This window comes from Leptinotarsa decemlineata, unplaced genomic scaffold (genome assembly GCF_025532065.1).
Source record: "Leptinotarsa decemlineata unplaced genomic scaffold, Ldec_3_MD MMD2_tig00026330_RagTag_RagTag, whole genome shotgun sequence".
In the NCBI taxonomy this organism is placed as follows: domain Eukaryota; kingdom Metazoa; phylum Arthropoda; class Insecta; order Coleoptera; family Chrysomelidae; genus Leptinotarsa; species Leptinotarsa decemlineata.
The window spans coordinates 8,442,084-8,457,155 of record NW_027412690.1 but is presented as its reverse complement, the minus strand read 5'-3'; the positions used below and the strand labels follow the sequence as shown (position 1 = coordinate 8,457,155).

Genomic DNA, 15,072 nt, shown 5'->3' with positions numbered 1-15,072 from the left:
GACGGGGGGAGGGGTTCAAAAGTCCTAAAATTCGTGTGACGTACTTTATGGATGGCCCCTTTCAAAGAAATAAAAAGTTTCGATGATATCTCAAACACACTTTGTTTTATTTAAATTTAAAGATGAAAAGCACCCAATGAAATATTTATATAACTGTGCTACACCATTTCAGAGGAATAGACGAATTATGATTTCAAATTTAGGATTTTGTCTGAAACCACTCAAATCTCGTTCTGATGATTCTAGTTTATTTACAAGGTGACGACTATTGGTGGAGATTGTCTTTTATATCAAGAGGTATTTATTTTAGGAGAGATGAAGTTTTGGGAAAAAATCATTTTGGATTTTTACTTCTCCGTTTCATATATATAAGTGCGAATCTTCCGGAGGACTGGAAAAATCTTTAATTTTTTTTCCAAAAAGTCTCTTCAATTATTACAAATGTGATTCGTACGTCATCTGAGTTTTTCTTTCAAATCAATCGCAGATTCCCTGACGATTTAAAATTAATTTTCATTTCCACGTCAATTTCTACCATCACCAACGTAGAGATTTATAAAATGATTGGACTTCCGCACACCTACCGTCAGGGCTTTTATTTCAAATTCTACACATCTTCGCTATTCCTGAAGGCACGTGAAGTGCCCTGAAAAGAATTTTAATTATAAAATTTTTCCTGCTTCTGACGTCGCACAGAAAATGAATTCGTAGTGAAAACCTACAAGGCACTTCGTTTATGTTGAAACGTTGATTACGTCGATGTGTTCGGATTCGTTCTTCGAATTTCGTCATGACAACTCATGCAATTCACGTAATCACTGCTAAAAATATAACCCCTACAATTCAGATATATCATGAACTGAACAATTTGAGTGTTGTCAGTTTATTAGTTCCATCATGGCCCCCTATACGTGGTTATCCGAACCACCCGGCCTGAATACCGGCATGAGTAAAGGGAGCCCTCACTTTATATTTTTGTCTGAAGTTTCACATAAACTCAAACATCTTTGAACAATAGACAATCACAACATAAATAGAAGCCCCCGCGATAGCACGTGGCATCCGCGTACCTTCTTTGTGAACGGACGTTATCGGCACGTCCGTCCACTACTACGGCCACCACGAAATTATATCAGGTTGTTTCATGAGTTTTGTACGTTGTCATAAGTCTACTTCAAACTGAAGTATCTCAGTAAATACTTTCGTTCCATAAGTTCGGACTTTCATTGTCTAATATTATATAAAATGATTTGAAATACCTAAAAGAACCAATACAAATGAAATATTAAAAACAATAGCTGAAAATAACAATTATATTGAGCAAAAAATCCCTGAAATGAAATTACAGTGAAATGAAGTAAAAATAGAAAAATTAAAGAAAAAAATTAAAAATTAAGAGATTCCAAGCAAAATTACTTCACGACGCGACGATTCAATTATTAGTATCTACAATTGTCTTCGGGTGATGACTGAACTAATTCCTCCGAGAGATGATTATTTATGGGTCATTCGTGTACTTTCACTCATCTCCTCTTTTCTCTTTCCGCTTCACCGGTTCAGCGGGAGATGACCGTTTGGTGGCAGTTGGCCATTTTTCGCTTGATTATGAGTTTCCATATGTTGCGTATCTCTACGTTAGCTTGGTTGAATACATTGTTGGACATGTATGCAGCTTCTTGGAATTTCCTCCTAAACCAGTGTTCCTCTCTATGTATGATCTCAACTTGGGACCACTCCTTGTTATGTTGATGGGTCCAAACATGCTCTGCTGTTCCTGATTTGCTGATTTCCCCTCGCTGTGTGTGTTTTTTGTGGTGGACAATGCGAACTTTCAATGGCCTCTTAGTTTCACCGCACTCACAGGGTATCCGGTGAATGCAATTCTTGGAATCGCAGTCCGCGTTTGGTAGCCTGGTTTTCGTGAGGCTGCTACGGATAGCAGCCCAATTCTTCTTATCCTTTCCGATTATCCTCTGATGTAAGGAAGTGCAAGCACTGGTTGTGATGGCTTCTCTTCTTTGCGAGGCTTTTGCTGTTCCAAAGTCTGTTTCATTATCGCTTTGGAGTAGCCATTCCGTTCAAGATCATTTTTGATGTTGTCTCCATCTTGTTCACTCTGACTTTTATCGTAATTCATAAACAACGATGTTGACATAAAACGACCTGTATTCTTTCGTGGTTCTTTTTAACAGTGAGTTTTCGCACTCCAGGGTGCTTTTTATAGTGGGGTTCCTTCACCTCTTAATTTATTTTGGCCTTTATTTGATCTCAAAGGGTTTCGTCAACCCTAAACCCAAGTAGTTTTGAATGTAAAATTTTCCACTCTCTTCGATTGCATTACCAAAGTAAATTAAATTTGTCAAAAGATAAATTCGTTCAGGTCAGTTTCAAATCACCTACACTTTAAGTAAATGGACCACTCATCAGAAAACAACTACTCCCATGGCTAATACCATGAAGGGCGTTGGATTATATCCGACAGGCGTCAGTGCAGGAATCTTCACAGAAAATTTCCTGCATATGCAATTGGCAATACAACTGAAAGAGTCGACCTTCAATTTTGAAATGGGCACACTTGCAGGCCGGTTTCGGGCTCGAAGGGCGTTGGATTATATCCGACCAAAGTTTTGGAATCGCATTAAAAACAAATTGACCTTGAAATGACCCTCAAATTGGTTCAAGGTTAAATCTATCTGGACATTCAGATTCCTCGTTGAAAGTTACTTTTTGTGTTATGTTCCATCACCAAACCCATTGAATTTTAAAGGTTTCTGTAGTTTTTTCCACTCCGTATATTTGCCCATTCTCAGTCTTAGTGTCAGTAGGTAGTGATATTTTCAATTGTTTATCTTTTCGTGTATCACTTAAAGAAAATAAACTAACAAGCAACAGGTTAATATTTTATTCTACATAAATATTTTGCAATGTCCACTCCACGAGGATATTTCATTATTTAAAATGTCAGCTTAAACCTTTCCGTGCATTTGTAGGTCACTTTTGGGAATTTCATTTGCTCAATGGGATCTCAGTATATAATGGAATACGCTATTCTAGTCGCAATGTTGACAGTTGTGATTTATAGAAATGAAAGCAAGATGAATTGGGGAGTTCAAAAATTGTGACTGGTATAATGTTTGTTCAGTATAATCTGATCGTAAATTCAACGGTTCTACTCGAAATTTTCTAGCAGAGGCTTTGAAAATAAAGAAACGAACCTTATTTTCAGAATATTTCCAATTATCACCATAAATATGTAACTTCAAATAAAATACTAGATATAGTCTGGGTCACAAGATCCTTTCTTTTGGAACTTCTGTCCAAGGGCACCGAAAATTATTATCCAGGGCTCATTGGACTCTGAATGACCTCTAGTAACTTATCGAAAAACTTCAAGAGGGGCTCGAAAAAATTGCAAAAGTTATAAAAAATTATAAAAAAAAGAATAAACGAAAATCCATGGAAAAAATTTTTTCCTGTGATTATTTTATTAGATACACTTTAAAAGTTTTATATTTACATAAAAACCCTGATAATTTTTAAAGTAAAAACGTCAAATTTTGTTTACTTCTTGGAGATTTTCTTGGAAGCTTTAAAAAATATTTCCAGTGGAAAAATTGAAAAATTTAGATTTTCCACTTTGTTATTAAAAACAAAGTGATAAATTCAATTGAAGCAATAAAAACATTTTTTTATCCAAATTTATTCGTATTTTCATTCGTATTGACTTATCATAATATTTAGCTCTATTTGTTTAAAACATTGTTATGAACAAATGTATTGTTTATAAGATATTTGAAATTTTTTTGGGAGATTTTCATTATTGATGAATATTATGATTTTTAAAAATAAAATCGTCTCTTAAATTTTTTTTAATCCTCAAAAACGCATTTGTTAATTAACAATGATTTTTTACTAAATGTGAATATTGAGGAACGATTTTTGTTTAAATTATAATTTCTATTTGTCTTTGATATTCAGAAGATATATATTTTTGAATACCTACCACGAAAAAACAAAAACAACGCCAAACGCAAAAATATAATAATAATGTTTAACTTTTTGTGTAAAAAAAATTTCTCCGTTTTTTACAAACTTTTTAATAATATAATATAATGTAATATAATATAATAATAATGTTTAACTTTTTGTGTAAAAAAAATTTCTCCGTTTTTTACAAACTTTTTAATATTTTTCTATTTGAGTAGATGTGGCTATGCACAAATGCAGCTAATTGGGAACTCGCACTTAAACTTTAGAACTTTCTTTGTTTCTCATTAAAACTTCTTATGATGCACTGTTTGGAACCTTTGGTGTAGTAATGAATATAACTGGAGTTTTTTCCCAACACCAAATCGTTATTTTTAACACTTCGACACGTGTTTCGATCACCAAGTGATCATCTTCAAAGAAGTTTAATCTTCCTCTTTGAAGATGATCACTTGGTGATCGAAACACGTGTCGAGGTGTTGAAAATAACGATTCGGTGTTGGGAAAAAACTCCAGTAATATTTAATAAAACATCTGTTCATTGAGTAATTGAACTTCGCATTGGAATTTATGTTTTTGCTTTTGAATCCGTTACTAATTTTAATGATGTTTCTGGCGTCCCACCCTCTGGCGTCCCCCAAAACTAGCCCCCAGGGCGCGTGCCCCCCCTGTATCCGACCTTGTGCTTGATGCATTGTTTTTTTGTTCCAGAACTGGGATAGACCACTGCCAGGGGTGAAAGATTACCCCGAACTGAGAGTTGCCGTAAAGCGCTGGACTGAACTCCAGGATGGTCAAAAAATATTGTTGACCACCCCGAGCGTTCTGGTTGGATATAGAGTAGAAGTATACAGAGCCGAAGGTACGACTCAGTGGTACACAGCTGTGATAATTGGATACAACGAAGCTACTAGGGTGAGTGAGATTTCATTGTTGATGTTTTCCTCGAAACTACCCCCAACTCTTGAAAATAATGCGTCGTGTAATAATTCATGAACTCCTCAAATATTTTTCCATATATTCTATCAATTCAACAATGTAGAGTGACAAATGTACGTGAACCTATTGTCCAATAATGCTTATGTGCATCAGATGAATGTGTGTATACTCAAGAAATGGATATTTTCCTCAGCAATTCTGGAACAGTTGAAGTTGAAGGTATGAAAAATTATCAAGAAACAAACTAATTTACATTACATCAAAAATAATAACTGTCGCAAAAAAATTCGAACGTACATAAAAATGTTTCTCATATCAAGCCCAGTAAGACGTTTCGCATTTTTCTGGCAATTTAAACTGCGTGAACTGTGTTCACGAGATGGAGCTCTAACTACTTCATTGTTCCTATGGACATGTCGAAGGATTTGTGGTGAAACTTGGGGTTTAAGTTCCGAACGAATCCATTGGATTTAGAATAGAATAGAATAGAATAGAATAGAATAGACTATTTATTTAACTATGTTATATATAAAAGTACATTTATAGCAAGTCAGTTAGATTAAAAATACATAAATATATATTAAAAATATATTAAAATACCTAGAAGGTCATAGTAGCGACAAATGAAGATTGCCACGTTGAGTACTTATATTTATGATCATTCTGATCTGAGAAAACAGAGTCGAGCGAATGGGATCTGAAAGGAGTGTTCAAAGAGGCACTTCAAGATGTTGCATATATTCTTCAAACTCAACCACTGATTAGAAGCAGTGCTGCAAAAGAAATCTGTTTATCTTTTTTCGAAAGGAAATTATATTGAGTCATATCAAATGGTAATACACATGATAGTCTGGTGAATTTCATTGGGAGACTGTAAGCCTGTATAGTCCAGTCATTATAGTAAGTTCACCTCGGAATTCGAGATACCCAGCTGTAAGTCTGTAAATACTTGTATATTGACACCCTAAAAGTTGTCTCAAAACCTACATATGGTAGGGTGTAAGCAACTATTAAATTTCAAGGTCAAAGGTCACAAAAATCGGTTTTTTGCGCTTTTTTTGGAAATATCTCATTATCAATATTGTAGAATACAAAATTCTCTACAAATTTTGTTAAAAAAATTTTTTATACGGTGAACCGTTTTCGAGATAGAGGGCGGAAAGCACGCGGTCACAGCATCACTTCAGGTCAACCAGTGCCTCCGGTCGAAAACGCGCCATATGATGAACTATCGATAAATCAATGATTATAAATATTTGTCAATTTTTATTAACTATTATATTATATTTTATCATTTTTTCCTAACTTATCCACTTCTTATTCAGTATTGATTTATTTAACAACACTTACCTGCCCATGTGATCGCAGAATTGTTAATGAAAATATAGGAATTATATTTGAATTTTAACCTAATTGATATTTATAACTTCTTACATGATGAAAAAAAAAACAAATAAATTATGAATTAATCTTTTTATTAAAAAATATCATTGAATACATTTATTTTTATTGAAAGTAAAGAAATAGAATAAAGGGTACAAAAACTACAATTTATAATTTCAATCATCTTCTTCCTCTTCATCGTCGTCTTCTGGCTGCTGGTAAATTTCAAACTGGTCTTCATTATCGTCTTCAACGACATTTGTCTCAAGTTCTTCCATGATTTCGGGGTCAAAGGTTCCATCTTCGTTAATGTTGCTCTGATATGGTAGAGCATTGAGACAAGCTTGCCCATTACATTGGCCACAAGCTAAAGAGCATTGCAAGCCCGCTTTCCTGCATCCGCATCGCGAACCACAACCACTCTTGCAGTTGCAGAAAATTGTATTTAGCAAATCTTCTGGAGCAGGTGGTAAAATTGTCATGATAGGCTCCAGAAAATCGTTTCGCATTGCCCAACCTCATACCTTGGGTTCCAAATCATGTCCTAACCAAGTTTGAACTTGATAATATACACGGTTGAAATGTTGATGAGCAGCTGCACTTGTTGGTGGAATATTTGAAAGCTGCACAGGTTTATTAAGTTTTGTAGACTTGACGTAATGCATATAACGAAGATGATCGAGACTTTTCACAGATTTCGGAGCATTATAGACTGCCAATAAAGTTTGAGTTCCACTCTCTAATAATCTCTGGGTCGAACAATTTTCTTCCTCAAATGCTGCAGCTAGTTCATCCAAATTTGTCAGTTTCTCAAAAAATTTTTAAAAATGATTTTTTTCCCTTTTTAAAAAGCGCAGAAGTTGTGTCACAGCCACTTAATGCGTGCAGAAATAAAATATGTTTTTTAGAATGAGGATAATTATCAAAACTTTTAGTCGAGTATATCTCCGTTTTTACATTACCTTTCCCAACTTTTTTAAAGAAAATTTCTTGTTCGTAAGACAGTGTAGACCCAATTAAAATGACAAGTAAATCAATATCTTGTCCTATTATAACTGCAGTTTTTTTAGACTTTGATTCTTCAATTGCAGTTTCAACAATAAGAACATCTGCATCATCTCTGGCTTGTTTAGTAGTAATATTTGCAGCTTGTAATTTTTCAATTAACGTATTAATGTACTTATCTTTGTTATTTCGATTTGATAAGAATTTTTCTTGAGTAACTGGTACAACCATTGTTTCATCGAAACAAACTTCATACGTTTTTGAAAGTGCAGCAGATCTTCTCTGCTGCTCCATAGCTTTTACGTTCTTACTGTAGTCTGAATATCCGTCAAATACAACAATTATTTTGGAACTGTAATGCCTTTGTAAATAATCCATGTATCTATCAAAAATAATAGAAAAAGTATCTTCTCTGCTCCATACAATATGAATAGATACAGATTTAATGCATGAAGAAAATGATAAAATATAATATAATAGTTAATAAAAATTGACAAATATTTATAATCATTGATTTATCGATAGTTCATCAACTATATATGGCGCGTTTTCGACCGGAGGCACCGGTTGACCTGAAGTGATGCTGTGACCGCGCTCTCTCCGCCCTCTATTTCGAAAACGGTTCACCGTATAAAAACTTTTTTCAAACAAAATTTATAGAGAATTTTGTACTCTACAATATTGATAATAAATACAAATAGCAAAAAACCCAAAGGAAATGAGATATTTCCAAAAAAAGCGCAAAAAACCGATTTTTGTGACCTTTGACCTTGAAATTTAATAGTTGCTTACACCCTACCATATGTAGGTTTTGAGACAACTTTTAGGGTGTCAATATACAAGTATTTACAGACTTACAGCTGGGTATCTCGAATTCCGAGAATTCCGATTTTCTTTTTATATTTTGACCTCTAATTTTACTCTGAATATTAGCAGTTAGCAGTACAAGCAGTACTGCTTCCGTAGTATTACTCAATTCACAATTATTATTATTATTATTATCATTTGAAGTTTTCTTCCTTATACGAGAAATTGGTCAAATTTTGGATATGCGGTTGGTTACCTCGTTCACGGGCAGATGGGGCGTTGACAAACATGGTGTTTGTTGTTCGCTTCTGTCTATTCCGAGGAATGATGAAAAGAATTCGAATTTCAATTATAGGAAATCATCGACTTTATGCTGATGATATATACTACCTTGCACTGACGAGTGGCCAAACAGCCCGAAACCGGTTTGCAAGTGTGTTCCAATTATTGAAAATCTATTGCGGCAGTTGTATCGCCAACAGCATATGCTGGAACAACTTCAGTGAAGAATCCAACGCCCTTCGTGGTATGAGCCTGGGGAGTAGTTGTTTTCTGATTGGTGTCAGTCAATTAACCTACAGTGTAGGTGAGTTGAGATTGGCCTGAACAGGTTGTTTTTTCAGATAATTTGATTTACACCATTGGATTTTTCATCAAAAATGATTCCTTTTCATACAAATTGTCTCAAAAGGGGGTGGGGACCATTTACATTCGCACTATACATATATCATTATTCCTCCAAGACATATTTTTTAAACTTAGCACATGAAATGTGTACTAAACACTCCCAAACTTTGTTGGCGCGATGAATTATTCCAGCTCATCGCATCTGTTCTAGATTGTTTCAAAACTCCTTCGCACAGTTCCAACAACTCTGAAATATCTCTCAGAAATTCTAACCATCCACGTTCACGACAAGAGAACAATTTCTCGACGAAACATAACTGTATCCATTCCTGGGAGTCCTATTAGACTCCGAGTCAACTTTTTCTCGGATAACTCGTGTTGCTCCAACAAATTCACTGCTTTATTTCATCCCCTTTTGTTTCTGAAATACTCATCCGAACACGGCGAACATTTTCAGATTCTTTCGAGAAGTTGTTCTGATGTACTTTCGGCGCAAAACTTTGCAGGGAATTGAAATTGGGGTAACTTTTTGAAGAATTTATGCGAGTTCGGTAGTATTAAGGAACGGGGTTTTGGCAAGAAATATCCGGTTTATCTGAAGATTAAATGGTCGTGTTTCCACAAGTTATATTGGGATTTGCACTAATTCTGTTAGAAGTTCTCCGAATCGAGGAAAATGTTCAATTAATTATGAATTTTCTTACTGGGTTTCTTGCTGGTAAAGGAGCACGTTGTGAAAAGAGGAATTTGTCTTGAAAAATACGCGAAGGATATAATACCTTCTACTGTTTTCTGAGTATATAACCTTCCCAAAAAAAATTTATTGAAAAAACGTACAGCTTGTCAATTCTAGGAAGAGACTTGAGAGTTATCCCTCTCTCTTTCTCGCTCGTCTTCTAACCTAATGGGCGGGACCATAACTGAATTTTCAAGTCTCGTCCTAGATTTGACAAGCTGTTGTATGTTGTTGTATTGCTTGTTTCATTTTCAAGACACGAGGTTTAAAAGGAAAATTAAACTGATAAGCATGCCTGTTAAATAAAGTTGCGATCTCTTCAACAACCCATATACAGGGTGTCCCTGGACTTCCCCTTTTCCTCTCGGGAATGTATAGATGGGGTCAAAATATCACCAGTACTTCATATAACTTTTTTTTCCTAAAATCCTTCGTTACCAAGTAACGGGCCCTCGAAGTTACAAAATGAAAAATGTTTTTCTTTGATAACTTTTCAAGTGAATATTCAAAATCATCCAAATTTTGGTAATTGACTAAACAAATGAATTCCTTCGATGAGCTTTCATGCAGGAGTCAGTTGTTTTGCTACAAAGTCAGGAACGGACTACCCCCGATGGTCCACACCCCAAAACTTTGAAATGACAGATATGTTTCAATATTTTTCAACAAATTAAGGTTACTTGGACAATTTTATGAATAAAAGTACTCGTGTGGAAAGTCGATCGGAGCAACGAGTCTTGATAAAAATGTAGTTTCACTCGACGACATCAAACCCGCTCGTCCACCATTATTTGAAATGAATAATTATCAAAGCAGAAATAATAATGATAACGTTAATTCAACAACATTTATCCTGAGATGTCTACCATTATTCGAAAATATTAGTTTTTTGGAAAATGGAAATGATAGGTAAAATGTTCATAACGAATTTTTATAATGCAAACACGTTTAACTAACGAAACTCAAGAGCCTCAAGAGCAAACAGAAATGAAAAATCCGCTACAGAAACTGCTCGATATGACCACCTTCTCTCTCTATACATTTTCTTAGTCTGCGAAGACTAAGTACTTGAAACAGCATTCCAGGGTCGTTTCGTATGGCTTCACAATGTAATGTTATTCTATTCAACAATGCATCTCTTGTGTGAATAGGTGTAGCGTAAACAAGGCTTTTTAGATGCCCCCACAGAAAGAAATCCAATGGATTTAAATCCGGAGACCGCGATGGCCATGAATATGGCCCACCTCTACCAATCCATCTATTGTGGAAAATATGGTTCAGATGGTCACGCACAATCAAACTTAAATGAGGAGGAGCGCCATCATGCATAAACCACATATCTCTTCGGGTTTGCAATGGAACATGTTCCAAAAGTCCATTTAAATCGTTCTGAATGAACTCCAAATAACGTTCTCCATTCAATCGGTCCTGTAGAACGAATGGTCCTATAAGATGGTTTCCTATGATACCAGCCCAAACATTCACGTTGAATTTCCGTTGGTGTTTGGTTTGCAATATCCCATGGGGATTTTATTCGGCCCATATATGGAGATTATGAGAGTTGATAACTCCATCTCTACTGAAACCTGCTTCATCAGTGAATAAAACTCGATTAATAAAAGTCATATCCTCTCTTTGCCTATCCATGAACCAATTGGCATATTCCAGTCGTGCTGGAAAATCTTGAGGTGTCATGGCATGTACTTTCTGGATGTGAAATGGGTGGAGCAGTTGTTCCCTAATTATTCTATGAATAGTGGACTTGGATGTATGGAACTGTTCTGATAGATTTCTGATGCTCATTGAAGGATCATCAGCGACGGCTTCCAAGATATTTTCCTCCAATACAACGGTACGTACAGTCCTAGGAGCGCCCTCACCACCTCGTTTTGGCAAAACTGTACCTACAATAATATCGAAATAAAACAACGTGCTCAAATTAATTATCAATTATTTCATACCTGTCTCCCTCAAGCTGCGATCGACACGCTCGAATGTTTCTCTTGACGGTACCGTTCGATTGGGAAAATGCTCGGAATACAGACGACGAGCTTCTGCAGCATTACAAAATGCTCGTCCATAAAATACATGCATATCTGCATATTCATTGAATGTAAACTGTTCGGCCATATCAAAAAAATTCAAAATATCCTATAGAATATTGACAATACAATGATAGTCATATGACAACGCACCACTCAACAAAACAAAATCGCATTCCAGTTTCTCATTTTTTATCAAAACTTTCTAAAAGGTTTTTTTGTCAACATCTGTGAAAGAAATATTATTCCCTGGATATTTTTCACCTGATCATGTGCAGCCGTTTTTGTAGTTCATTCGTTTGCTTTTTATTAGTATAGTAAATATTTTTTCCGATGTGCGTTTTTTCAGCTAAATTTAGAATTTCTCTCATAAAATTATAATTATTATCAGTGAAACTCCTCAACAGTTTAGCTGTGAAGAAGAATTTGAAACATTCGAATGTTCAGTTTCATGAGATTCAGATAACTGATCAACACGAAACGTGATTATTCCACACGTATTATGTACATACAAAATATGGAATGAATTCGATATTTCATAGTAAAGTAGCTTGTTAGTTTAAAAACACCACGAATCTACAGAACTTGATATTTCTTTTGAAAGAATATCTGCTATCACAATTGTGACTTAAACTTCCATATAGGTACTGTACTTTTTGTTTACGACTTCATTTTAGCATACTTTGTATTATTCCTGTTATAAATGTTGTTGAATTAACGTTATCATTATTATTTCTGCTTTGATAATTATTCATTTCAAATAATGGTGGACGAGCGGGTTTGATGTCGTCGAGTAGAACTACATTTTTATCAAGACTCGTTGCTCCGATCGACTTTCCACACGAGTACTTTTATTCATAAAATTGTCTAAGTAACCTTATTTTGTTGAAAAATATTGAAAAATATCTGTCATTTCAAAGTTTTGGGGTGTGGACCATCGGAGGTAGTCCGTTCCTTACTTTGTAGCAAAACAACTGACTCCGTTGAATATACTCAATTTTGGTAGCGTTGGGTCTGAAATGTGGAGGCAAAAAGGTCATCCATATATTAGGTTGTTCCAAAAGTTTTGCTATTTTTATGAGTCTACTACTATAAACTGTGGCACAAGTCGATTAATTCCGTCAGATTTTCAAAATTTGGAATGTGTTGATCGCCATTCAGCTAGGTTTTTCTGAAGAGCCATTTGAATCTGGCTATCGAAACCTCCTATAAAAACGAATTGAATCACGCTAGAGCAGAAGTGTTACGGTCAAATCCTTCCAGCAGGATTTCACCCCATCAGTGGGCAGTGAATTATTCATAAATGCTCTAGAGATGAACGAATTTCCGTTGTAGAGAATTCAGGTTCTTCAAAATACTGCTCACATGTATGGAGCTCCGCCCCTAAGCAACATTGAGGATGCTAGCTTCTATTCAAAAAATACTGTTCACCTAATTGTACGCCCTTATATTCTAATTATAGACCTCAATGGTCTGAAGTCCTTCGTCTTGATGATTTTTCTGTATTGCTGGTGCATCTCTGTTTCTCGGATAGGTTTCCTTCGGCCAATGGCATTCATATTTTATCAAGGTGGTACTGCTTGGTGATCTGGAATATTCCCTGATTTGAAAGTGTGATGAAAAGATATTAGTTACAAATAGATATTTTCTACTTGCGCAGTACATATTGAAAATAAGACGTGTACTGTTTGCCGATTTGATCCTACTTTTCTAACCGCCCTATTTGCCAGGGACCAACCTATTTTGTAAGAAAATCATGAACTTTTGTGAGCAGTTAAAGTTTCAGTGGCTTTTTTCCAGTGTCATGATACGGGTCCTCTAACACCAATGAATGATAGACCTGCCAATGGGCAAAGAAAGGAGGGTTTGTTGGGATGTTTATCTACAAGCAATTTCCGATAAATGATGAATGAACTAGAAGTTGAACTACCTCATCCAACTTCAAATGTTACTTTTTTATATCAAAACTGCAAGAATGATGCAGATTTGATGTATGGAAGTAGGGTTTGTGTTGGATTGATTCCGTGCCAGATGTTTAAGTTCTACCTGCCGATATTTCTGTATGATGTTATCATAGAACCGACCAGAATAAACAGAATTGCTCTATTCCTGTAATTTTTCTGCATACTCCTTTTCCAGATCAACCAGTACAAAGACGTGAGTTTTATGATGAATTATACAAAAATATTGTTGAGTTTTTCGTTTCAATTTTTTTTCACTGTAGTCTGTAAATAGGACTAGCTTTCAGCTCTTGACTACCATGAAATAAACACTCATCCTCTGAATTTTAATAGGATTCTTCTAGTCTAGTCTTTTTTTTTGTAAATATTTCGAAATTATTTTCACGTTTCCTTATCAATATTGACATTCCTCTGTAACTGTGTAAACATGATTATTGATTAAAAACATCCGATTTGAAACATCAGAAATTGAGATTGGCACCTGTTACAGCCTATTGAAGTCAAAAGGTCCATGTACTGATAATTTTTGTGGTATCCACTTCCAGTGGACGGTTGCAAGGTTGGTGTTAACATGGACAGTTATGGACAGTTAATAAGACCAGTCATTAGCAAATTAAATAGTAGCATCGCTGAGGAAAATGTATATTGCACCTCATGCAACCAGATTTTGGGGTCTACCAAAGGGTTGTTCTAGTAATCCCATGGCTAATATCAAAGGAAGAATTGAAAATCTTTTCGTAAATAAATCATTTCTTGTTTCTTTTCTTGTGTTAGGAAACATGCCCTTTCAGTTCGTTCCTCAAATGCGCCAGTAATTCAAAGTGTATCATTACTATGGAACAAGGAAAATCACAAAGCTCAAGTGACACATTTTCTGGAGTTCGACACCCGGTATAATCTCGTCGAACTGGCTACAATCGCATATGGATGTCCGACAGTTATCGATTCGCGAAAATAACTATAATTCAGAATCTCAGTAGGCGATATACCATATACATAACTGTAATGTGATTGTGCTGGCAACGTTCACGTTTTACCTACCCATAAGGCAAACTTTGACCTGCGAGGCGATTCATTCGGCCGGCAAATTCCACATATACATTGGCGCTGTTTGCATAATTGAACACTCGGAAATATACTATTTGCTTTCGGCGGAGTTTCCGTATGGATGGCTGAAGAAATGGACCTCGAAACAGAGGCGTACTGTTATTGGTCATTTTTGTGGAGTAGTTCAACTTTCCATCGTAAAAAATTAGTATAATGCCGAATTTCGCACATTTTGAAGAAGGGAAAAACTTACGGTTCATTTATATAAGTTACAAAGTGAACACTTATATACGTATATTCTATTCTTGGAGTAAATTGTATTGAATTTTATCTATGAGGAAGCTAAATATTTCATCAACACCTATCTTGATGTTTCGTAGATTCCGCGATAAGCTAATAATAAATATAAGTTTTTTAACATATTTCAGACATAAAGACTGGAAATTAGTCGTCCCAATATCGATCACTGTGGAACTCCTATCATATAATATTGCCTCATTTCCGTTGAATGGTTCGATACGAGATTAAAAGCTTTTCT

General features: G+C 35.3%; 1 protein-coding gene across 1 annotated transcript in view; it reads left to right on the top strand.

Moving 5' to 3' along the window:
• LOC111511070 (Lysine demethylase 3) overlaps positions 1-15,072 on the top strand; it is a 701,967-nt gene that overhangs the window by 162,647 nt on the left and 524,248 nt on the right. The window contains exon 4 of the mRNA XM_074183020.1: positions 4,699-4,902. Coding sequence (XP_074039121.1) covers positions 4,699-4,902 — 204 coding nt within the window. The remainder of the gene's footprint in view (positions 1-4,698; positions 4,903-15,072) is intronic.